Here is a 23,648-nt window from a genome sequence, read left to right on the forward strand (position 1 = left end):
AATCAATAATACATATGCGCAGTACAAAATGTAGATATTCTTCTGAAGATAATCTTTAAAAATATAAAGGCTCACATACTCATTTATTTTTTAAAAAATTGGAAACAAGCAGTAGTATACAATAAGTACTCCTTTTTATTTTTTTCCTTGTAACAAATCCGTGCAGTCGTTTCATGGCAGGATTTGAAGCTGCTTCATTCTTTTTTTTTTATTGCTACATAATCCCCAACTGACAGTACACTTATTTAACTTATCTTCTACTCGTGAGTAGAAGGGATGTTTCTAATCTGTTGCTATTAATAAAAAGGCTGTGCTTAATATCCTTATACAGATATTGTTTATTTACACTGTGAGTGTATTAACAGGATAATAATTTCCCATAAATAGACTTACTTCAAATTTTTGAGTAATATGTCAAATAACTCTCTTCAGCTATGATATAAATTTATACCCCCCAGTGTATATGTACCAGTTTCCCCCAAAACTTGTAATTTAATCTGTCATCAATGTTTTTTAATTTTTTCAATCTGATGTCAGATCCTTTAAAAATAAGTCTTAATTTTTGCTCTTGTATGTCTTAATTAACTTCCAATATTACAACTGTATTATTTTCTATCATTTTTATTGGAATGTGCAATATCAAATCTGCACTGTTACCTAAATAAGAGTCATGGGCTGGTCTTATTAACATTTAGAAACTTATTTTTATGGATACAATATATTCCTAATTAGAAATAACTGATAGATTAAACCTTAAAATGTTTTCAAAATGTTCTGGCGGGCAGTGACACACACCTATAATCTCAGTGATTCAGGAGACTGGGGTAAGAGGATCACAAGTTTGAGGCTAGCCTCAACAACTTATAGAGATCCTATCTCAAAATTTAGGAAAAAAAAAAGTAAAAAGGACTGGATATGTAGCTCAGTGGTAAAGCACCCCTGGATTCAATCTTCAGTAACCCCCCCAAAAAAAAATGTTTTCACAATGTTGTATATGAACATACAAACAAAACTCCATAATTTAGTGGATAACAAACTATAATTACAAACTGTAAAGTAAGCATGCATATAACAACCATTCAGGCCATGAAATCATGTACTATCTGGAGTCCATAATCCCCCACGCCATCCCTGGTCACAGCCCAGAGTTCCCTAGAAGTAACGTTATAACATTCATAATGGCCTTACTTTATAATTTGTTTCCTAAATAAGTGTCCCTAAACAATATAGTTTCAATGTGGCTGTTTTTACTGACTAGACTGGCACCATGGTTATTCTATTGTGTCTTGCTTCTCTTTCTAAACAGTTGTTTTTATAGGATTCATCCATGCTGATGTGTAGGGCTGTTCATTTTCCTTATTGTATCTATTGTATGAAATAAAATATCAAGATGTATTAATCCATACTGTGCACAGAATGAGGCCATTGTGAAAATGTTGCAATGGATATTCTTGTGTGTGTGTGTGTGTGTGTGTGTGTGTGTGTGTGTGTCCCTGTGCATGTGTAGTTTCTCTGGGGTATAAAACTAGGAATGAAGTTGCTAGGTGACAGGATGTATAAGGATATCTTTAGCTTTCCTAGGTGGTGTCAATTATTTTTTTTAAAAGTACTGCTACCATATGTACACTCCTAACAGTATGGATACAATTTTCCATCTGCATCCTTACCAGTACTTGATATTGTTAGACTTCAAATTTTTGGTAAATCTGGTAGGTAAGTAATAATACCAGCTTCTGGTTTTAATTTGCATTTCTCTAATTACTAATTGAGTCAAACACCTTTTCATAGCCATATTGGGCCCTTGGGTTCTCTTTCATAATGTCCCTGCCCACATCTTTGACCTAAGTATCTAGTGGGTTGTTTGGTGCTTTTTTTTTTCATGCTTTTTTAATTCACTGCTAGAAGGCTGAAACATAGCTCAATGTCAGAGCACTTGCCTAGAATGTGTGAGACCCTGGGTTTGATCTGCAGCATCACAAAAAAATAAAAATTAAAAATAAAAAAAGATAACTAAATAAATAGAAATATAAAAATGCTATAATATAGTAAGGATTAATTCCCTTCTAAGCACTCATATCTTCAAGATATTAGCCCTTTATTTCCTATTCATGTAAATATCTGTTCTCACTGTGTGACTGGTCTTTTTATTGTCTGTTTTGCATCTTGATAAACATATAATTTTATTTTTGAAGGTAATACATTGGTAAGTTAGAGACTTATGTGATGTGACATATGAATGGTTTCTTATATTTAGTATTTTAAAATATAGTTTAGAAGAGTGAGCAACATGAAGACAATATATAATGCAGGTTTCTGTCAATTTCTAAGGATACCTCTGTTTTAATGAAAGAATAAGAACTAGCTGACTTTTTTTCATGGTATTGGAGATCAAACAAGGGCCTTGTGCATGCTAAGCAAGTGCTCTACCACTAAGCTATAACCCCAGTTCAAAAGTAGTTGATTTTAAAAAAAATGTATTTGTTACATTTTGCTCTGTTCATTATGTGACATATATTAGAGTTAAATTAATGAAATGTGATAGAAAAAAGATAACAAATACATTGGTTTTGTCACTTAGCTCTCTGACAAACAGATCCAAGACCTAGGAAGAAGGTCTTTACATAGTTTGCTAAACACCTGTACCCACAAGAAAACCTATCAAATCTTCATGCTATGCACAGTCCTTATAATCCTGATCCTCTAAGTTCCTCAGCCTTCGAGAGAATTAGAAGAGGAGAAAGTCACTTCTATGTAAGCACACTTATTGTCATGAAGGCTAAGCCATTGACAGTAAGAGGGATGCAGAAAAGTTATGAAAGCAAGAGCTGACAGAGGAATTAAAAATTCCAACACATCTCCTGCAGCTGTTTCTCCTTGGTACCTATCACCATTGCAAACTATGTAAGTATCTGTGTGTTATGTGCCTTCTCCACCAGACTTTAAGTCCAGAAACTTGTCTGCCTCACACCTGTTGCATCCCCAAATCTATCATAGTGCTGACTCGTAGAAGGTACTTGATAAATATTTGTTAAATTAATAAATGAAGAACAAGCAAACACAAGGTAATATGTTTGGCATTGTGGGCAAAAGAGATCTAGAAATGGAGACTGACTATAATTATGAAAATCAAAGCTCCTGGTTTGGGAAGATCAGAGATGGCTCAGCCTTGAACTTTACTAATTGGAGGTAGCATTGATGTTGGGAGTGGGAGGAAGATCATTCTAAATGGATCAAACCGCATAGGTGAGGCAGGGAGAAAGGAAAATATCAGATAAGTGTGAAGCCTGGAGTCTGTGTGGTTGTTTGTGGGTATGAATGATTGGTTAGGTCAGCTCATGGCAGATGTCAAGTGTCATCAGAGGAATTTAGACTTGACTCAGTAGCACCCAAGAAACACTAGGCTTGTTTTAGCATGATGGTCAAAGAGTTACTTCTACCATCCCCGTGACTCATCAGTGTACTTTTTTTCTCTCATTCTTTCTCTAGACTCAGAAGGAGTCCAGTCCACAACATTCTGAAGCTTACTTTGTACCTATCTGTGGTACTTGGTTCCTTATCTCTCCTCTTTCTCATACAGTCAGGCACCTCCTTTTCCTCTCCCATCTAACATGAAAGTGTTACCTCATGCTCCCAATGAGAACTGCACTTGAACTTAGGCTCTTGATTCTTATTTCTTTAGATCTTCCCCAGTTGTTTTTGTCACTTTGCTTTGAAAGTCCATGACAAAAATTCCAAGACTCTTTCTCTGAATTGACTTTACCCTGAGTGACACTTTCATTTTCATTCATTCTCCACATTTTTCTGCATACCTCCCACAAGCCACGCACTGTTCCAGGGTGAAGATGCAACAGTGAGACAAAACAGGTGGGTCCCAACCCTTAGGAACACTGCATTTTGTGAAGAACAAGAAAGCCAACAAACAAATGTAGGGCCAGAGTGCAACATAGTGAGCGCTGCTCTTACTATTACTGCTAGACACTTCAGATTTGGTGCCTTGGTTTTCCTCAGTCTCAGAAGCAGAAAATAGTTTCCTTTTCTTTCAAACCAGTAACTTGATATGACTTCTCTATTTGGGGCAGAAGCAACATCATTTTCCCAGATACCCAGATTTACACCTATGGATGCATTTTTGGCCTAGTCTCTAATAGCCAGTCTGTTGCCACATCCTGGGAGTGATTCCATGAGACTTTCTGTCAGACCACCCTGAGTAGACCTTCGTTAGCCTACCTTCTTTCTCTCTGGGGTTTTGCCGCTCCATTTTATCTTTTCTATTAACACCAAATTCATCTTCCTAGAACATTTTTTCCACTATCTCACAGGTCTGCTGAAAGCCTTCAGTGATACCCTTACTTAGGATAAAGTTCAGCCCCATCTCCAAAGATGTTTCTGTAATTTTCCCTCCTACATATGGTCTTTGAGGGAGCTTTATGTGTTGTGCACAGTTTAACATGCCTGCATTTGAGTGAACCATATGAAACTTTCCCTTTGTGGATCCAAAATGGTTGGATATGGGCAATTTATAAGTTTCAGCCTAACTTCACTTATCAATTAATTATGTCTGTCTCCCATGTTACATTGTGAGTTTCTTGGCAGGTGTGTCTTGGCATAATTGATGCCTGTATCTTTACTGTCTACCACAGAATCCAAAACACTAGTAAAAGATGGCAGTGGGTACCCCTGTTCCAGTTGCCCTCACTCCTACTGCTGCCACCTCCTGCACTACATATGACCTTGCCCACTCACATCCAGCCACCTTCACTGCCAACTGACTCATACCTCCTTTCTTTCTGGAAATGCTCATTACTTCTCCACATTAATCCACACCCCTACTACTACTGAGCCTCCTTTATCAATATTGCCCCTCCCTTCTCAGAAATCAAATATATCCTTTCATATTTGAGGCACATATATGTTTTACTTCATGTTTTCACATTCAGTAACACAAAGTCTCTCTTAATAATAAGTCAAGCCCTCTCTTTTCCTGGCCCTTGCCTTTCTCCCTGGGATCCAGTACCCTAATTCTAACTGTCTGGAGCGTGCTGCACTTGGACAACCAGTTGCATTCTGCCCAACGGAACTGAAACTAGCGCCAGCACCGTCATACACCATCCCCATGATCCACGTCCTCCCCTGTATGCCCTCACGTCTCTTCTTTGCTCTATACCCTTTTCCTTGAGTAACTTTCCATCAGTTACACATCCCTCAGCCACCTGCTTCATATTTTTATGTGATAGGTAGTGGTGCCAGGAGCTTCAAGAGGAGAAACATGTCTCCCAAACCACAGTAGCACTTTCTAGGACTTGGCATCTCCTGAGAATCCAGCCCCTTCTCTCTGGTCAGGCCTCCCCCTTGTCCCTTACTATCTGCAAATCCCTCCTTTTGTATATGTTTTCTGGCACATGTGTGATGATCTTCACTAAAAGATCATGAATTCTCAACTCATCATCTCCTTTATCTCCAAACTTATACTGCTTTACCATGTCTCCAAAATTATTTATCTATCCTGATCAGTTTCTAGCCTCAGGCAGGATGTGGCTGGAACACATCTTCACATTGGAATGATTGCTCGAGTCCCCTCAGTGCTTTGTGATACAGTAGCTTCTTCCAGTTCCCTGTTGTCTCCCATGGATGAGCTTTAGCTACCAAATTATGAGATCCATGAAGACAGGGTTCATATTTGGTACCTTGTGTTATCTGCAGCATAGAGATAGACTAAGGTACTTAACAGTAAGTGCTTACATAATGATTTTTTGAATGACATGTTTTATATGTGTATCTTCTACTTGATTATACTTATGGATTTATGTATGTCTTTAAATGTATTTCCCATGTAGTCTCTAACAAGTATTCATCAGTGTGGTTTGGAAGGAGGGTATTTTGATTTCCCCTGGCCACTAGGCCCATGACCTTATAAACTAACTAGTAGTGTGCTCCAAAAGTTCATGCCTATGGCTAGCACAAGTGAAGAGCTTACCTGATTTCTTGACTGGACTTGCTTTTCTACTTACGTGGTGATCTTTTTCTCTCATTATGAAAGACTAATCTTGCTGTTAAACATGAAAGGGGAATATATATGTGCACATACATGTGTATTTGTGCTTACATGTGAATACACACATATGTTTGTACATGTTTATATGCATATGTGTATATATGAAGGAAATAGTCTGAAATGTAAATTCTGATTATTTCTTGTCAGTGACTTTTTCTAATTCTCCAAAATAAGATATATTACTTTTATGAGAGGCTGGGGCTGTGACTCAGTGGTAAAGCACTTGCCTAGCATGTGTGAGGTTATGGGTTTATTTCTCAGCACAACATATTAATTAATTAATTAAAGGCATATTGACAACTAAAATTTTTTTTAAAAGATATATTACTTTTATGAACAATAACAACAACAAAAAACCCTAATAGATGCATTTCTTTAAAGGATAACAAAAGAGAAAATTATTAGATGGTTACTGATGTCTACTCTCTGCATGAACCAAGGTTTCCTTCCTGGGTAACAGGGTGATTCACTTCTCCTCAGATTGGAGAAAGTGACCAGAGATTTGGCTTGTAGGATGGGTCAAGGTTTTAAGCTGAGAAACTGTTTGGTGATGAAGGTCAGGAGCCTTGAGCTCTGGAAGAAAAGAGAAGGGAAATCCAGGAGATGGGGGCAGGGGTGGGGGCTGTGGCAGTGGGAGGGGCCCATAATGCTTCAGGATCTTTGTCTGAGCTCAGCTGTTTGGAGATGTATGGGAAAGGTGAGAGGACATCTGAAAAGCACTTTCAAGTTTATGAAGAGATATTATAAAAAGATATGCCATGGGATATCTGATTCTAGCCCCAGTTAGTCCAGAAAAGGAAGTTTGCAGAGTGACCTGGGTAGGGACATTGGAGCCTAGGTCAGGAGGCACAGTGGACCTTGGTAGGGAACTCAGTTACCACCCGCTAGGCAGTAGGGTTTCGAGTAGGAGGCAGCTCATTGTGAGGCCAAGACATCCCTCCCCACCCCTTCCTCCTCAACCACAGCCTAAGGACAGAGGGAATGCTTCTCAATAAAGAGGCTGTTTCTAACCTTTCAAATTTGGAACAAAAAAGTTACATGGAACAAATATTTTCAAGGATATCTCTCCCATGCTGCATAGGTCCAGAGATCTTCAGAGGGTTCCCTGAGCAGAGGGAGAAATAGAAAGGGAAAAACAGGGAGACTGAATATTACTGGCTGAGGCTGCTTTCTTGAGGGGTGTTGTGGAGGTGGGAGTGCCTGGCCTGTTGCTAGAGAGCAGCTTAATGGGGGGATGTCTCTCTGCACCCCTCTGAGGCCTTCCTACTTCTCACTGAGCTGCTCAGCCAGTCACTCCTTACCCTCCCCTTCCTCACAGGAAGCAGGATGAAGAGCCCTGGGCAGGGAGGACCGGGGGTGTCAGGGTAAGCAGCAGTCATGTCTAGATCCCGAAGGAGAACTTCAGGCAGAGCAGGATGCATGAAAGAACAAACATCCAGTCAAAACCATCAGTCCTTGGACGAGCTGATCTGAAAATGTTTCACAGTGTCGATGTCTTCTCTTTATGCTCCGTTCAATATTTCTGCTTCCGTGTATCTCATTTTTAATTCTGATCAAGGAGACATTCCCATCTGGGTTCTGGTTAGAGGTGGAGATGTTTGGAGATGTAGATATTAACTCTAAGCCAGTTAATATGGTATTTGCAGAGTTCTCTGTGTGTAATGGAGGAACATAGAGCATACAAAGTCCCCACCAAAGACAAACTCCCCTCCTCAGCTAAAGGGAGATATACAGTCCTTTTCCTGAATAGTCACTGGTGAAATTGGGCAGGCAGAGAGAACACACGGGCTTCCTGCAGGAGCCATCCAGAGCATGCTTGACAGCAGCTGCCTTTCTGACTGAACCCCTAACGTGAGGTTGACATTTTGAGTTTGCTCTTGATCCTCCCAACAATTCTTCAAGGTAGGTATCATTTTCCTCATTTTGCAGATGGCAGATTTTATGGGATATTATACCTCATAGAGGTGAATAACTTACCCAGGGTCACACAACCAGAAGATGCAGAGCTGGACTTGAGCCCTGGTGTTACTAAGGTCTTCTATGCTCACTGCCTTCCACCAGCGAAGCCCTATAAAGAACACCATTGTATCAATCAGGCAGAAACATACAGTGTAACATTTTTGGCCCAAATAGTATAAATTCTCTCATTTTCCCCACCTGAATGAAACATTCCTAAATTTAAAAACCAAGACCAGCCCATGTCCTGTGTATATGTATCAGTTGTTCACTGTCTTTTGTGCCTGGGGAGCAAGAGGAGTCAGGGATTTAGCGGAGGCTGCTTATCATTACTTAGCAACAGGAGTAGCAGTTCAGGCACATCCCTGCCTCAGTGGTTTTCTCTATGAGAATGAAATATTGGAAACAGTCAATCGAAGAGCCACTTAAAAGTCTGTTGCAAAGTAGCTGCCTCAAATTCTTTGTGGAACAAAAAAGAGTATAACTCTATCACATAATAAATATGTTCCTGATTTGTGACTAATTTTAACTTGCTGGACCTCTAATGGTGTCTCCCATACACCCGGTGACTGCAGACCATCTCTATACAGTTTAGGAAGTTCTATTATAAGAAGCTATTGATAGGACAGGGCCTACAATATGTTAAGTAAAAGTAGGGGGAAATGGGGGAGTCTCAAAAAAGCTCCCCCAAAAGAATGCTGAGGTCTGGTTAATAAAAGCCACTATCTTATAAAGTGGTCCTCCCTGATTCTTACCCCTTGTGAAAATGCCAAAGATGAGTGCTTCTGGGCAGCTTGTGCTGAGTTATATATGCAGAAACCAGATTTTCTGTGGGTGGAGTAGCTGGGACAAAGGTGTCTGCACCGAATTCCAACCCAGGTGACCATTAGAATTACCAAGAAAATATTTCAAAAAGCTGATCCCAGGCTTTATGCTGTCCTACAAAACAAAGCCAATATAGAGTGATTGAATGTGTGAATTCTAAACTGAGAGCTGTTTTCTAAATAAGAAAGATCATTGGAAAGTTTTTTTTAAAAAAATGTAATTGTCTCTTTTTCACATTTCTACTTAAACTTCTACAAGTTCTACCAGTTAAAGTTTTTCTACCAGTTCCTTGCCTTAAGCCAGATTTTTAAAGTCATCTCAATGAGGTTATGAATGGCTGTCATTTTTAAAGTTAAAAGCTATGCATTGGTATTAACTATTATTTTAAAGTACCAGCTTTGTAAATATATATGTGCTTTTTCAGGTTTTCAAGGAACAAATTTTCAGTTTACCTAAATGGGGGTATTTCTTGGGTGTTTCATACATCAACCATCATTAGATTGCATGTACACAGAGACAATCACAACTTGAGGTTTCAAAGGATATAAGAAATATTCTATAAAACCTAACGAATATGAATAATAAAGTGACCAAAATCACTTTGAGTTAGGTCCTAAGGCATCAGGAAGATCTTTATATGATGGATACTTTTAAAGACCTTTAGAATCAACCATTATACAGATGCACAAAGGTTTAGCAGATGGATTCTCCTTTAGAAGAGGTAACATACAGCAGAGGTTAAGGACAGTTTTAAAGTCAATCAAATCTCGATTCAGATCCCACTACCCTCCCAATGCACTTGCCATTTGTGTGATCCTGGGCAGGAACTCTCTAGGCCCCAGCCTGCAAAATGGTTGTAAAGCAGATGATGTGAAATGATACATGTATACACTCAGCACTTTGCCTGGCACATGGTAAGCACTCAGTAAATGTTCAACTACTGAGAAGACAAAAATATTTTTTTTAATTTTCTCTTTCAGAATTTTAATTACTATATGAAAAGCAGACTATCATTCAATATTTATAAAATTATTAAATTCTGACATTCACATAAATTCTACAGATATTACAGCACATTTATAAACTAACCTGGGAATGACAGCAAATTTTGGTATAAGAGATAGTGAATGCCACCTCCCATGTTCATGTTAGTGTGACATTTGCAAAGGAAAATATGGTTTAAAATTGTGAAGCCCTTTTCCCCCTAGTGTAAGTGACCTCAGTGGGCACACAAGTTCCTTGGCCATGAGTTACGTCACACATTTATGTGTACAGCTCCTGGCTTTCTTCAGAATCTCATCTCCCTTCTGAGCCCTAAGTTTCCCCTACCTTTCTCAAATCTCAGGGTAACTACAATTCCACTTGATGCTGAAGTGTTTTCTCTAACATAATGAACAGTTTTTGCCTGGATGGAGTTCTTACTGAGAGAATTTCAAATTGATTTTCTCATTTCTATATAGCAAATATGATAGCATTGAGCCCCAGTCAAATATGATAGAGCTGAGCCTTGGTCAAATATGATATCATACTCCAATTTATTCTGAACTTTTCTCTTGGCTAAGAGCCATTACTATTTAGAATATTTCTCTCCTCCAGTGGTACTAGAAGTTGACTTTCTTTGACGGGTCATTTTTGCAGAGAAACATTCATTCTGTAGAAGGCTCAGTAGAGATGGTGTAAACCACCCTGGAACATGGAAGTTATATCTCCAGCATAGTGTCCCCACTTGCTCACCTGCCCACTCAGTAATTCACTCCCTCATCCAGCTTGTAGTCTGCCAAAACTAACCACCTGTCATAGAAAAATTATAGATTGCCACATGTCATGGGCCCTAGCCACACTTGAAACCATGAATTATATGTCCATTACTGCTATATATATCTACTACATCTATGGGTCAACTTTTCTGTTTCTTTCCTCCAATTGAAAATTATACCAAGACTTGTTGGCAGGGCATAGGGCCCTAAGAGAGTTTAAACAAGAAAACCTAGTAAAAAGGGTATGAAAATAAACACTACTGATCACTACCTCTAGGGTTCTTCTTTAACATATTCCTATTTATACTATTCCTGGCTCTACTCCCACTTGTGTGTCTGGGATGTTGGAAAGCCACTGCAGGACTGGTCTACAGGGATCTAAGTGTTGAAAGCGTATAGATTTGAATTCTGACAAAGTTAGCAAAAGTAGCCAACCAGTGATCCTCAGCTGGATCCTGGGCCTGGTTGGCTTCTGAACATTCAGACCAAGGAATGACTTATATAGTGCTCTGCTTCCTCCATGTCCTCTTTGGAAAGAATGATTGGGTGTATCCAGCTTGCATTGTGTGCACTGAGTTACTAGAAATACACAGGTTTCATTGATGATTTAACTCTGTTTTCTATAAAGGGCTATGGGATCTCATGCAGATTTTTGCAAAGTTATATGCAAATCACAGAGCCCAGCCCTTTTCTTAACAGGATGGCAACCTTGTTCCTCGGTGGCACCTGGGACCTGGAGATCCTTTCTCCACTTACGTTTAGCGCGCAGCCTGGGACTTGTCCCTGCAGCTCACCGGGTTAGCCGTGGCGCCGTTGGGACCTCCCACCAAGAACTCCAATCACCCACCTCTCTTGAGACTGCTCTGGCAGGGCTGGTGTGGGGTGCAGCCTTTGCTCAGAGGGCAACAAGATCCAAGCAAAATCTGCCCACCTGGGCCATGGGGTCACCCTTCGGGCTTCCCTGCTTCTCTACTGGGTGCAATTTGAGGTTGCTGAGCTTCTCTCCAAATCCTAAAATGGTGGGGCAGTAGGGACCTGTGAGAGGCCCCATGGCCCAATGCCCTTCCCCAACTCCCACTCTGACCACCAGGTACCCCCAGGTCCTTGCTGCCCAAGGTCTGCAGCATGAATGGACAGGTTAACTAGAGGGACACACTTGTCTCTGGAGTTTTTCTCTAGGTGGAACTTTTCTATGAACAGTGGCTCCCAATTTGGTAAAACATCATTCTAATCTAGCTTGCCTCCCCCATGTCATGAGAACAAGGGAGGAAGCGGAGATGGTTTATGGGAGACAAGGCAGGGTTTAACTATAGCCTTTCCCAAACGTTGCCAGCAGCCACTTCCCCAACCAGATTGCTACTTGCTTCAACATCCCCAGATTTGGTCATGTTTTCTGGCTCCTCCGTCCCTCGCTCCCTTCTGAGGGCTCTAGGGCAGAGACCACCCTCCAGCCTTCATTTTCTTCAGGATACCTGTTTGGGGGGTGGGTGGGAAGTGTGAGAAGATGTAAATGAAACAAAATGGCCACATGTTAATAATCGTCAAAACTAGATGATGGGTTCATGATACCATTCTTCCCACTTTTGTATGTGTTTGCAATTTTTCATAATAAATTTTTTTTTAAAGTCTTCCATGACACTCAAGAGAGAGAACCCCAACCCCTAACAGAGTTTCACAGAAACCCCACACCAATCCAAGAGGCAGAGATGAGTTCATTTCATATATATACACTCATTTTATAACCTTTTTTTTAAGGCCCACTGCTTTATTTTCAATAGACTAAATCTTGTTTCTAAGAGGTCCTGAAGTTGGGCTCCCTTCCCAGGCTGGGTGATGGGGGAGGGCAGGGTAAAGGGTCCTTAAAAGTTTACACTTCATGTATCTCACAATCTTATTGTGAGGCTGTGACTTGTTCAGTGTTCTGAACTTTGCGAAGGATACGTGCTCTCAATGCAAAGTGTCATTCTCTGGAATTGCACCTGGCTCAGGAAAGGATTGTCTTTGTACTTGAATATAAATCCAATGGAGAACCTTAACACGGGCATTTGCATGACCGAGAATTGCTGCTGTCTTTTTTTTTCCCGTATGTCACTTTCTTGAATGTGTTCTAATAAAATGATTCTAAAGCAGGCTCTTGATATACAGTGATTTATAAAATACTTTCTGTTGAGTGCTGAGGCCTTTAATCTCTGCCAAGAATCTACCCCATCCCACTTTCCGGAAAGATCTGTCAAGCTGGGGACAGATGCATTGAGCATGTGTCTGGCATGATGGCGGCACCACTGCAATCGCAGTCACTAATAAGGATCATATCAACCACAGTGATTTTGTCTTCCAGTTGCCTAGCAACAGAATTTGTTTTCCAGAACAAAGATGATCATATGTAGATGAGTGTGGGGTGGGGGGCGGGGAAGCCAAGGGGATAGGGCAGGAACTGGAGTAGAATTCACTCTGCCAGGGAGGCAGAGAGGAAGCAAGGTTTGAGGAGAGTCAGGCAGCCAGAAAGAGAGGGCCAAGCTCAAATTTGTTCTGTGCAGTGATAGGTTTCAGCACCTTCAAATAATTATGAATTTTTGTTTTCAAAATTGGATCTTTTTGATATCAAGCCATTGCAAGTTTACAAATCTCATTAGCCAAACTGACATATTTCCAAAAGTAGATATTTTGAGAAGCACTTTGACCCCAATCCATATATCCCTTCAGCCAAGACCCACAAGGGAACTCCCATGAGCTAAGAAACTCAGGTCAATTCTTTGGTAAAGAAGGTGTTATTAGAAACCTTGTGGCCTGAAGATTTCATAAATGTAGGATGGAACGCGGAACCAGACATGGAGGCTTCTATTTCCTGAGCACCTTTCTCACGCCAGATGCTAGGAAGGCACTTGATAAACTCCTCCTATTTTTCACAACTGTCCAAAAAGGCAGGTGGTGTTGTCTTCATTTTCCAAATAAAGAGGCTGAGGAGAAGTAAATAACTTGAAGCTAGAATATAGCAGATCACATCTGTCATCCTCAAATTCATGCTTTTCCAAACCACCAGGCTGGTGGCCCAGGTGCCCAGGCTTGCCCTTGCACACCTCCCACCACTGTCCATATCAGTGAGCTATGCAGCTTCTCTGTGCCCTCAGGGTGCAGACCAGCCTCCTGCTCTTCCCTGTGTGAGTGAAGAGCTTTATCAGGCCGAGATCTTTGCAACGTACATCCCGGTACCTTGGACTTTGTTGTGAAGAGCACAGCCTGATGAGGCTGAAATCACCAGTTGGTTTCCATAGGGATTTGTTTGCTCAGCATGTATTCATCAAATGCTGGGAATTTTGAAGTAAATGAGCCAACAGACCCTGTTCTCATGGAGCTCACCAGTAAAGGAGACAGACATTAATCAAGTAACACACAAATTAATATATAATAACAATTGGAAGGGATCTTGAGATCTTTGAGATGAAGTTGAGATCCAGAGATACTGTTTGCTCAAGCAGTATGCCTAAGATCATATGGCTATAGGCTACCCCTTGACCCCAACCAATATATCAATCAATCAAGACACTATCCCTGCTTGTAGCAAAACCAAGAGAGTACATTTTGAAATGATAAACAGTACAGTAAACTAAATCCCCGAGGATGATACTGACCAAAGACTTGTTTGCAGACTTATCTCAGAGCCCAAAGCAGGAAAAGAGAGAAAGGCAAGGTTCCCCTGTTAAGTGACATTGCTTGTTAAGGAGGCATACAGGTGCTTTAGTGTTTTGGTCCAACCCCAGTATTTTCCCATCTTCCAGATCCAGCAGTTGCTCATTCTCATTAATTCAACAAATATATATTGAGTGCATACTCAATGCCAGGACACAGTTCTCAGAGCTAGGGACACAGCAGTGAACAAGACACAATGTCCTCAGGGAGCATATCTTCTCGCTTGAAGAAACAGACAATAAATAGAGTAAATAAGTAAATCACACAGCATATTAGAAGGGGATAAATGCTGCAAAGAAAAATAAGGAAGAAAGGTGGGGCATGTTAGAGTTCAGGATGCATTTTTAAGTAAAGGCAGTTAGGAGAAAGACCTGAGAAAATGATGTACCGAGTCATCTTTATATACACAACACATACACATAAAAATGCATACCTATATGTATTATGTATAATATGTGAATGAATCTATTATAAATATATTCCCTTTTATAAGTGTGACAGTGAATTTAACATGGTTTAACATGTCACTTTGAGACCAGCTCTAAATAGCCTGCTGTATAGTGTGATTTGAGAAGTCCCCAAGCCAACTCCTATGGCACGTCCCAGTGCCCAATTTCTACCTTTCATTTTTCTCCTCTGGGATACAGCGGTGGTTCCCTAAGGTGGATATACATCAGAATCAACTAGAGAGCTTGTCAAAACATATTGTTGGGCCTCACTCCAGAGTTTGCAATTCATCAGGACTGGGTTGGACACACAGATTTACATTTCTAACAAATTCACAGGTAATACTGAGTCTGCTGGTTCAGGGACCACACTTTGAGAAAGACTAAGTAATTATAACTAGAAAGTTCCTGTTAAAATGAAACTATCACCTGAGAAAGAATGTGCTCATTGATTGGGATGCATAGACATTATCCAAGTAGCTGTTCTCAAAAAGCAGAATCCTCAAGGAATGGAACAAATTTTTTAATAGAATAAGTTTCAAAAGCCACAGCCCAAGACTCCAAGTATTGAGGAGTTCAGGCCAGAAAAGGAAGTGCTGAGAGTGTGTCATTGCTCATCTGCCAACGCTTTGCATTTTTATAACTGAATACTTTCACAAGCCCTCTGCCTACTACCTCCCAACCAGTTAAACTATTAGGTAGACAGAACAGATGTCATGATTACATTTCACAGATAAGAGAGTTGAGATGCAAAGGGACTATGCGGCTCCCTTGGGCTATCAAGTATAAGAACCATAGTCTCCTCCCCCTAGTCCAGTGTTCTGCCTCCCTTAGCCCTCTTCATAACCAGCAACAGCATTGTCCTAGGGCATCAACCCTGGGTCATTAAGATCCAGAACATATAGTCATACTTTGCCTTTTGTTCTGTTCAGAACCCCACTTGCCACAAGTAAGGTATCCATGACCATGGGAAGTTTCAGCCTTGCATGAGTTTCCTCTGCCCAAAACACATTTTTCCTCTTCTCCTACCGGGTATTATACAGAGAAAATGCTAAAGCATTTTATTATTAACCCAAGCTAGAACTAATTATTATCAAAGCAAACCTGCTGGGGGAAAAGCACACATAATACTTTCCCAAGTCAAAGAGAAATGGCATTTTGATTACATGTACCATTACTTCCATTCCATTAGTAGAGATAATTGAAAGTTTTCTGTTTCACTGAAGGCACACAGCAAAATGAGAGTCAATTTTGTTAAATCTGATGGCTGATAAATCATATTCTCAGGTATTAAAATCTATCATTCTCTCCCCTTTTTCCTCCAAAAAGGAAGCAAAGGATAAAATCCCGGTACTTTGCCTTCTGGTCATTTTCTCCACTTTTGCACTGACAGGTGGTGAGAGAGTGGAGTGTCCCATTGAATCTCATATACGATAACCCTGTGGGTCAGGAGGAGATGTCTCTCTTTAACTTCCATATGGCCTTTGACCATCCAGGAGCCCAAGGTTTTAGAAGTTTAATTCCTAGAATTTCCCTCATCTGTCCCCCAGCTCACTGATATTCTTACATCTTCTTCCTCCCATATGGCCACTGGGACCACTCATTTATTCAGTAACCATTTATTAAGCACTTATTATATATCATACCCCATAAGAGCCACTAAACAGCCTATAAAAATGGGTTAGAGATGATCCTATCCTCAAAGAACAGAGCATATGATAGAGTCATTCTCTAAATCCCATAGAATAATCAACAGGTATATTCTAGATGAGGGTGATAGTCCCACAGGAGCTGCTTGCTACTTTCATTCTCTGTACTCACAGTATGCCCAACCGAGAATAATCGATGAGTTATTTCAGCTTTAATGTAGAGATACCAGTAGGAAAGAAAATATGCTGGGGGAGAGAAAGGTGGGGTGAGGAAGGAACACTAGCCTGGAGCTGTGGGCACCTGCAGAGAGTTGTGTCAGCAGCCCACGAGTGCGGTAAGCAGGGAACAGTCTAGGACTTACCATCTGCTGTAGCTATTCCACACAGGGCCTCGGAGAGTTGAATATATATGGGTCACAGGGCTTGGTGATTAGAAACTCCATATTGATGAAAGATCCAGTGTGAATGTGTGTTTGCTGGGCTTTAGCCTCCAAAATGTGCTGTGGAAACAAGCATTCCTTTTAAAAAATATTTCTTGCCAGCTGTGGCACAGGGACTGAGCGTGTTAGAAAACAGGTTGGGCTGGAGGAGAGTGCGTGAAATGCAGAGGAGTGAACTAGGGCAGGTGGTGCCAGCGTGTCCATGGGAGGGGTCTCAGACCATCATCCAAGAACAGGGGCAGATTTGTGTGTGCACGTGTGGTATGTGTACACAACTACATGTGCACAGGAGAGGCATCAAAAAGACTTACTGAAGAAGTAAGTCCTTTAGATCCATTCCAAATTCATAATCTAGTCAAGTTTAGAAAACTCAGTGTGCAGCCAGAAGTGAAGGGTAAGGTTATCATTCTGGTGAGCACTAACATCTCTTCCTTCTGTTGACATTGGGCCATCCAAATGTAGCTGCTTTCATGGTCTCAGAAGCTCAAGGGCCTGCCTGGCCTCTGACACTGCTCTTCTTTAGACTGGGCTTTATGACCAGTGGAATCTCAAGTCAGGGAGTTAGGGAAGATATGCAGCTGGTTCATGCATCTGTCGTTTAAAACCAGTCTCCACCAGTTCTGCAAACCTGTCCTACCTTGGGGGGAGTCTCTGCAGTGTGAGTGCTGTCTCCCAGCTCATTAGTGTCCATCAAAGATGCTCCAGTGGCATGCATGACAATCCAGCCATGCCCACTGTACATAATTGTGGTCATTAGAAGCCACAGATAGAATTCAGTGGGTCAGAAATAGCACTAAGAGGGGAGGGATTTTCTATGCCATCTGCCTTTCTGGGATGGTCAAATAAAGAGTGTTTCTCTATTTGTAAGGATGTCCAAGGATTCTGTTGCCTGTCAATGGTGACCTTTTAAGAGTCCTTGTATCTGAACATAATGTGGAGTTTTGGGTTCTTCTGGGTCCTTCTGGATGGTGGTTAGGGCATGCATCAGGGCAAAGGGATGTACCTGGGTGGGTGGAGATTGAAACAGTTGATATAGAATTAGAGTTTAGCTTTCATTAGTGTGGCACCCACTCTGAGTGTTGCGTACACATATGGCAGTCTACATGTTGCTCTGGTGTCTCATAGATTCATGAGGACTTGCGTGAGCAAGCATCTTGACCCTGAAAGGAGTAACCTGGTGATAAAACAGATTTATACAGTTGATTTTCTCCACTGCCAATTAGAAATGAGCAATTGAAATGGAAGGTTTTATCCTTCTCAGACTCTTCCTATGTTCTCCTTTGGTATTGAAGATCTTGACATATTGCTTTATTCTTTAGTATTTCTGGAACTGTCCAATCAACAAAATAGTTAGAGAGCTGTAGGTCATAAGCCTCAAAACCAGGCAGTCACAGATGGTCTAGGTACTGTGTGTCCACTTTGCAAGGCTACATGGGCAGGCTTGGTGATAAAATAGGTCATTATAGAGGGGGACCTTACAGCTTACAAGTGATTGGTTGGTGTTGCAGAAAAAAAGGGATGGCATCCCACTTTAATGATCTAGCAAGACTGCTTATGGGACTAGACAGACAGGTACATAGATCTAAGAGATGGCATCAAACCAGCATTTCTGGTGTCTGAGCAGTGAGTAGTTCAGAAATTAAAGTGAGACAGTTATCAGCCCAATGTATTGTACAATGGTGTTGCAAATGTGAACACTTTGGCCATCCCCACAGCCAGTTTTCTATCATGCCACAGACCTTATAAATCTAGGTAATTGATTTCTTCTGGATTAAATATTTAATAAAAGAATATACTGGGAGTGGTGGAGGGGGGAGTATGAAAGGCTGAGAGAGGAGAACACCAATATGACATTGGATACAGTCTCTTTGGTAAAAGACTCAAAGGAGGAGTGTCAAGGATTATGCTCAAAGTAGTATAATGACGGATTCTGGAGAGTCCCACAATTATTAAGAGACTATGGGAATGGCTAACATGAGGGGGTCATTTGTCCATAAAAAAAAGTTAATGAGTTTTGTTAATATTTAGTGATTCTCAAGAAGTACTGGGTATCTAATTTGTTCATTCATTTATTCATCCAACAAATAGTTATTAAATAGTACCTACCATATGCCAGGTATTATTCTAGTAGCAAAAACATCCCCTAAAAAAAAAAAAGATAAGAATCCCTTCCCTCATGATACTGACACTCTGGTGGGACTATGACTAGGCAAAATATGTAAAATGTCAGGTGGAGACACATATTGTAGATAAAAATACAGCTGAAAATTGAGGTAGGAAGTGTGGTGGAGAAGACAAGGGGTGGAGGGAAGACCCGAATTCTGGTGACTGACACAATCAGGGACCAGGGATAATGAAATTAGTCCAGATGGTCTCAAGGTGGATAGTTGGTAAGGAGGCTGCGGGTGTTGGAGGAGAGAAAGAGATGAGGGTTTTTCTAGAAGCACACACAAGGTTTTAGAAATCTCTCTTCATTATTATTCCCACACACACACAAAGCGTGAAGACTTAGGGAAAAACAGTTTTATCTAGGAGTGTTGGGGTGTAACTCAGTGTGGAGAACTTGCCTAGCATGCTCAAGGCCTGGATTTGATTTTCAGTACCACAAAAGAGAGATGGGGAATCTAGGAGCAGGCAAGAGCTCGGTGGTAAGATGGCCTCTCTCTAGCCTTCAGACTCCATTGGAGACAAGACAGTGCCCAAGAATGTGCCCTGGAAGTCAAGTGGGAACTTCAGACTGCTCTCCCAGCCTCCACCAGGTGAAAGGAACCTGGATTCCATCCAGAGTGTTGAGGACCTCACCTAAGGTGTGGCTTCCATCTCGTTTAAGTTCACATGAGATCATTGAAAATAAATCAAGTTTTGGTTCACATTCTCTATGAATATGGGAACCAAGAGTTCATGGAATATACCAGTCATATATCTCTAGAAGCTCAGAAGGGCACCACAGTGTGATAAAGTATTTGTTTTGTCCTTAGTAGGTTTAAAATATTCCTTTTGGTTATATCCCTTAACTCCCAGTAGACTGCAGGGCCCCTGCAGGCTAGCTTGATAAAAGTTTCAACCACAGCAGAAAACAGAGTTTCCAACGATGCCGGCTCAGAGACCCACCCCAGTCACCAGAACAGAGACAGAGAATGTCCTGTTTTGCTTTATCACAAAGAGGACAGGGTCCCAGGAGACCTGGTAAAGAGGTGCAGGAATTCATGCTAGAGTTGTGGGATCATAATTCATATAGAATCTGTTCCTTGGGCTCAAGTAATAGATATTCTCAATCTATATTAGAGTCCCTGACAGCAGGAAAATGGCTTACTCCTTCCCAGTTGTGGTATAAGTGTAGTTTTTCCACTTCTTCTACCCAAACCCCACTTAGAACTCATTATGTGCAACAGGCTTGGGAGTTAAGGAGAATCTGGCTTTTTCCTCCCAGATATATCAGTTTATGCCCATGAGACAAGATTTTGAGGTTGGAGCCAAATGACTCGGGGAGCTCAGGGTAGCAGAACGTACAGACTTGCTCCCATTCATGGTGTGATAGGTCCCATCTAGTACTAAGCCCTGAATCTAGCAAGACACATTGCAAGACTAAGACCAGAGAGTTTTCTGCCAGGAGGGGTATGACATTGGTTAGCCTCTCCAGTTAAGGGCTGCATGGGGCAAGTTCATCTCAGTTCAGGTCCGGTACCAGATTCAAGTTGTATAATGGCAACAAAAATCACATTCTTCTTGTGGCTGTGAGAAATTGAATGTGACATTTGGTTATTTTCTATTTTCATGTGCTCAGCAGGGATTTTTCTAACCATACCTAATATGCTACCTTTTTTTTTTTTTTAGTTTATCCTGATAAAAATTTAATTTTGAACATGACTCAGACCTCATCTGTGAAACACAAAAACTTTTAAACTTACATGCAGAGGTCAATCATTACTTGGTTGAAGAATGAGAGTAGTCTTATAGGATCCATGTCAAATTATGCCAGTAATCAGATTGATGATTGCTACCACTTAAGTTTTATGAGAGCAGTTTTGTCTCCTTTTTTCACTCTTATATCCCCAATGCCTATATTAGTGCTTGATACACAGTAAGTGCAATTGCATAGTATACATTGACTCTTTAGTGTGAATAAATACAGAGAGGTATATTCTCCATCTTTAGTCCAATCAGTAGGTAAGTGCCTCTGTTGCACCACTGAAGTGTAAGAAGGAGTTCTACAGAATAATGTCCTACCTTGCAAGAGCAAGTATTATGCTCCTTGAATTCCAGATAATATAAGAGTAGAAGACACATTTGATACATGATCTGATGTGTAAAGCTAAAATCTAGGATGAAGAGCCAGGACAGGTAAATAGGAAAGGCAATTGAAAACCTAGCAAAGACATTGTCATCAAAGGATCCATAATCAAAGGACCAAGCAGAGAGTGGATACCCAGGTGCACATTCAGGTGTGCAAAACTACAGTATGGTTGTGTCAGTGACAATTCAAAGAATTCTCTGAAGTTCCAGCTCCTTCTCTCAACACATTGTATTTCTATTACCCATCCATGAGTTTTAAAATATATTCTTGACTTCTGAGGTTCTATGGATTATTTCTAATTAAGAATAGAAAATGAGAAAATTTAAGAAATAAAAGCACCAGAGGCCAGGAGCAATGAACAGGAAAATCAACCCAACAGAGCACATGTCCCCCGCCCCCCCCAAAAAAAAAAACTAAACAACTGTTATGAGAAGTCACCTTTGAAAAATGTCTCTCATTTGGTTTGCTTCACTGAGTCGATTGCCAACCTAAGTTCCAAAGACATTGTTGATTGAAAATGCACTTATCCTCTCTGCTGTACCCCACCCCCATGCTCATGATTTTCATTAAATATTCCGGAAGCTGCAAGAGATGAAAAGATGAGAATTGATCCATCTATTGTGAGTCAGCCCAAGAGATGGTCAACAGTGGATTCTGATGCCAGTTCCCTGATAGAAAGTGAAGCTGGCCTTTAGTTTGATTTTATTGTGCTTCAGGACTGTCCCAAAAAGTACACCAAAAAATGTAAAATATATAATTAACTAGAAGAATTGTGTAGTCCATTGGGAGATAGAAAATATAAATACTCAGATGAATAAACTTACACTAGGTAGGATAAGAATAGCTATTGCATTAACCAGAGTGGTCTAAATACTAGAATGATCTCTCTTCCCTCTGTATCTCTATGCACCATCAAGGATGAGTCATTACACACAATGGCAATAATCTTCAGATTATTTTTTAAATGCTAATACTAATAATTATGGCAGTAGTAGTAACAGCAACAACAATAAAATCCACTAAGTCTTCCAAAATCACACCTTATACCTTAGTATATACCTTGTACCTTAGTATGGGTCCATTTCATCTCCCACCCTTTCTTAGCTGTATCGTTTCTTGTCATTCTTTCAATGTTTTTGGATCTCCACCAATACTCGTCCCCAAGACTCATCTAGAGAAGAGATTCAGAGCACATGTATCTGCCAGGATAAGCTAGGTTAGGCTGTGATAATAAACAACTCTAAAATTGTGGTGACTTAAAACAATAAGGACTTATTTCTTTTTTTTTCTTTAGATGTTGAAGGACCTTTATTTTTTTAATATTTATTTATTTTAATTCTCAGCGGGCAAACACAACATCTTTGTTTGTATGTGGTGCTGAGGTTCGAACCCGGGCCGCACACATGCCAGGCGAGTGTGCTACCACTTGAGCCACATCCCCAGCCCCTAAGGAGGACCTTTATTTTATTCATTTATTTATATGCGGTGCTAGGAATCGAACCCAGTGCCTCACACATGCTAGGCAAGTGCACTACCACTGAGCCCCAACCCCAACCCAGGACTTATTTCTTGCTAATGTCACATGTTCATAAAGTTTCACTCAGGGGCTCTGTTCATTGTAGACAATTGGGGACTTGGGCTGATGGACCAATTTTTAAAGTTGCCAATTGCCATCCCAGATAGAAAGAAGATTCTGAAGATTCTTACACTCACTCACAATTAAATGCTCCAGGTGACTTAACATCAGTGACTAGAACGGATCACATAGCCCTTTCAATCACAAGGAAACGGAAAAACTATGGAGTTATGTATTTAGAAGGTGCAGAGCTGGGAACATTGGGTAAACATCAGAATGACCACCTTAGCCCAAGTCATATTTGCAAATTGTGTACATTTGGCTCCAACTCAGTATTTACATTTTGGCTCTTAATTCAAACAGGAATTCAAATTTTGGCTCAGCTCAACAGATGTGTGTGCATGTGCACACACACATGTGTGCACATATGTGTGTGTGTGTGAATTTCAAACTTGTACATTGAAGTGACATTCACATTTAGTATTGTTTTCTCTTACCCCTACTGTTCCAATCTCTACTAACCATGAATATTAGGTCCTATATGTAGTGGTTCAGACTAATGTTATTGTCTGGTCAGATAAGAAAGTTTCTCATTCATCTTGCAACTTTTTCCATATTTAGGGAACAAATTTTTAGGGTATAATATTTTCTGTATCTCAGCTGAATTTATTATACTATCCATGTATTAATCTGCAGAGTTATTATTATTAGCCTAAGATTCTACACATTAGATGCTACACAGTAGGGATATGAACTTACTGAATCTCCTATAGCAAAGTTACTGACCTATGTTTCAAAGGATGTTTAACCTAAGTGTAAGGACATAACCAAATGCTATGCTGCTCCTGTTGTAATTCATGCTGTCAGATTACATGGCCTTGCTCTAGAAATAACAGGATTGCTCCATCATTGATGAGTTAATGGCATCACTGGGAAGCCAGGTCAAGTTCTAGTGGAAAGCACAAA

The 23,648-nt window shown here is 40.5% G+C and overlaps 1 protein-coding gene across 6 annotated transcripts in view; it reads left to right on the plus strand.

The window, feature by feature from the left end:
* Nucleotides 1-23,648, plus strand: part of KALRN (kalirin RhoGEF kinase) — a 662,170-nt gene that overhangs the window by 465,710 nt on the left and 172,812 nt on the right. Inside the window, exon 34 of one of the 6 annotated variants that reach the window (XM_081301760.1) lies at nucleotides 11,290-12,583. The exons of 4 other annotated variants lie outside the window; for them this stretch is intronic. In XM_081301760.1, the coding sequence (XP_081157886.1) occupies nucleotides 11,290-11,352 (63 nt within the window). In that variant the 3' untranslated portion in view covers nucleotides 11,353-12,583. Of the gene's footprint in view, nucleotides 1-11,289; nucleotides 12,584-23,648 lie in introns of those variants that run through there. One more of the 6 variants, XM_081301761.1, reaches the window with a different exon arrangement.

This window comes from Spermophilus citellus (assembly GCF_964194105.1).
Source record: "Spermophilus citellus genome assembly, chromosome: 7".
In the NCBI taxonomy this organism is placed as follows: domain Eukaryota; kingdom Metazoa; phylum Chordata; class Mammalia; order Rodentia; family Sciuridae; genus Spermophilus; species Spermophilus citellus.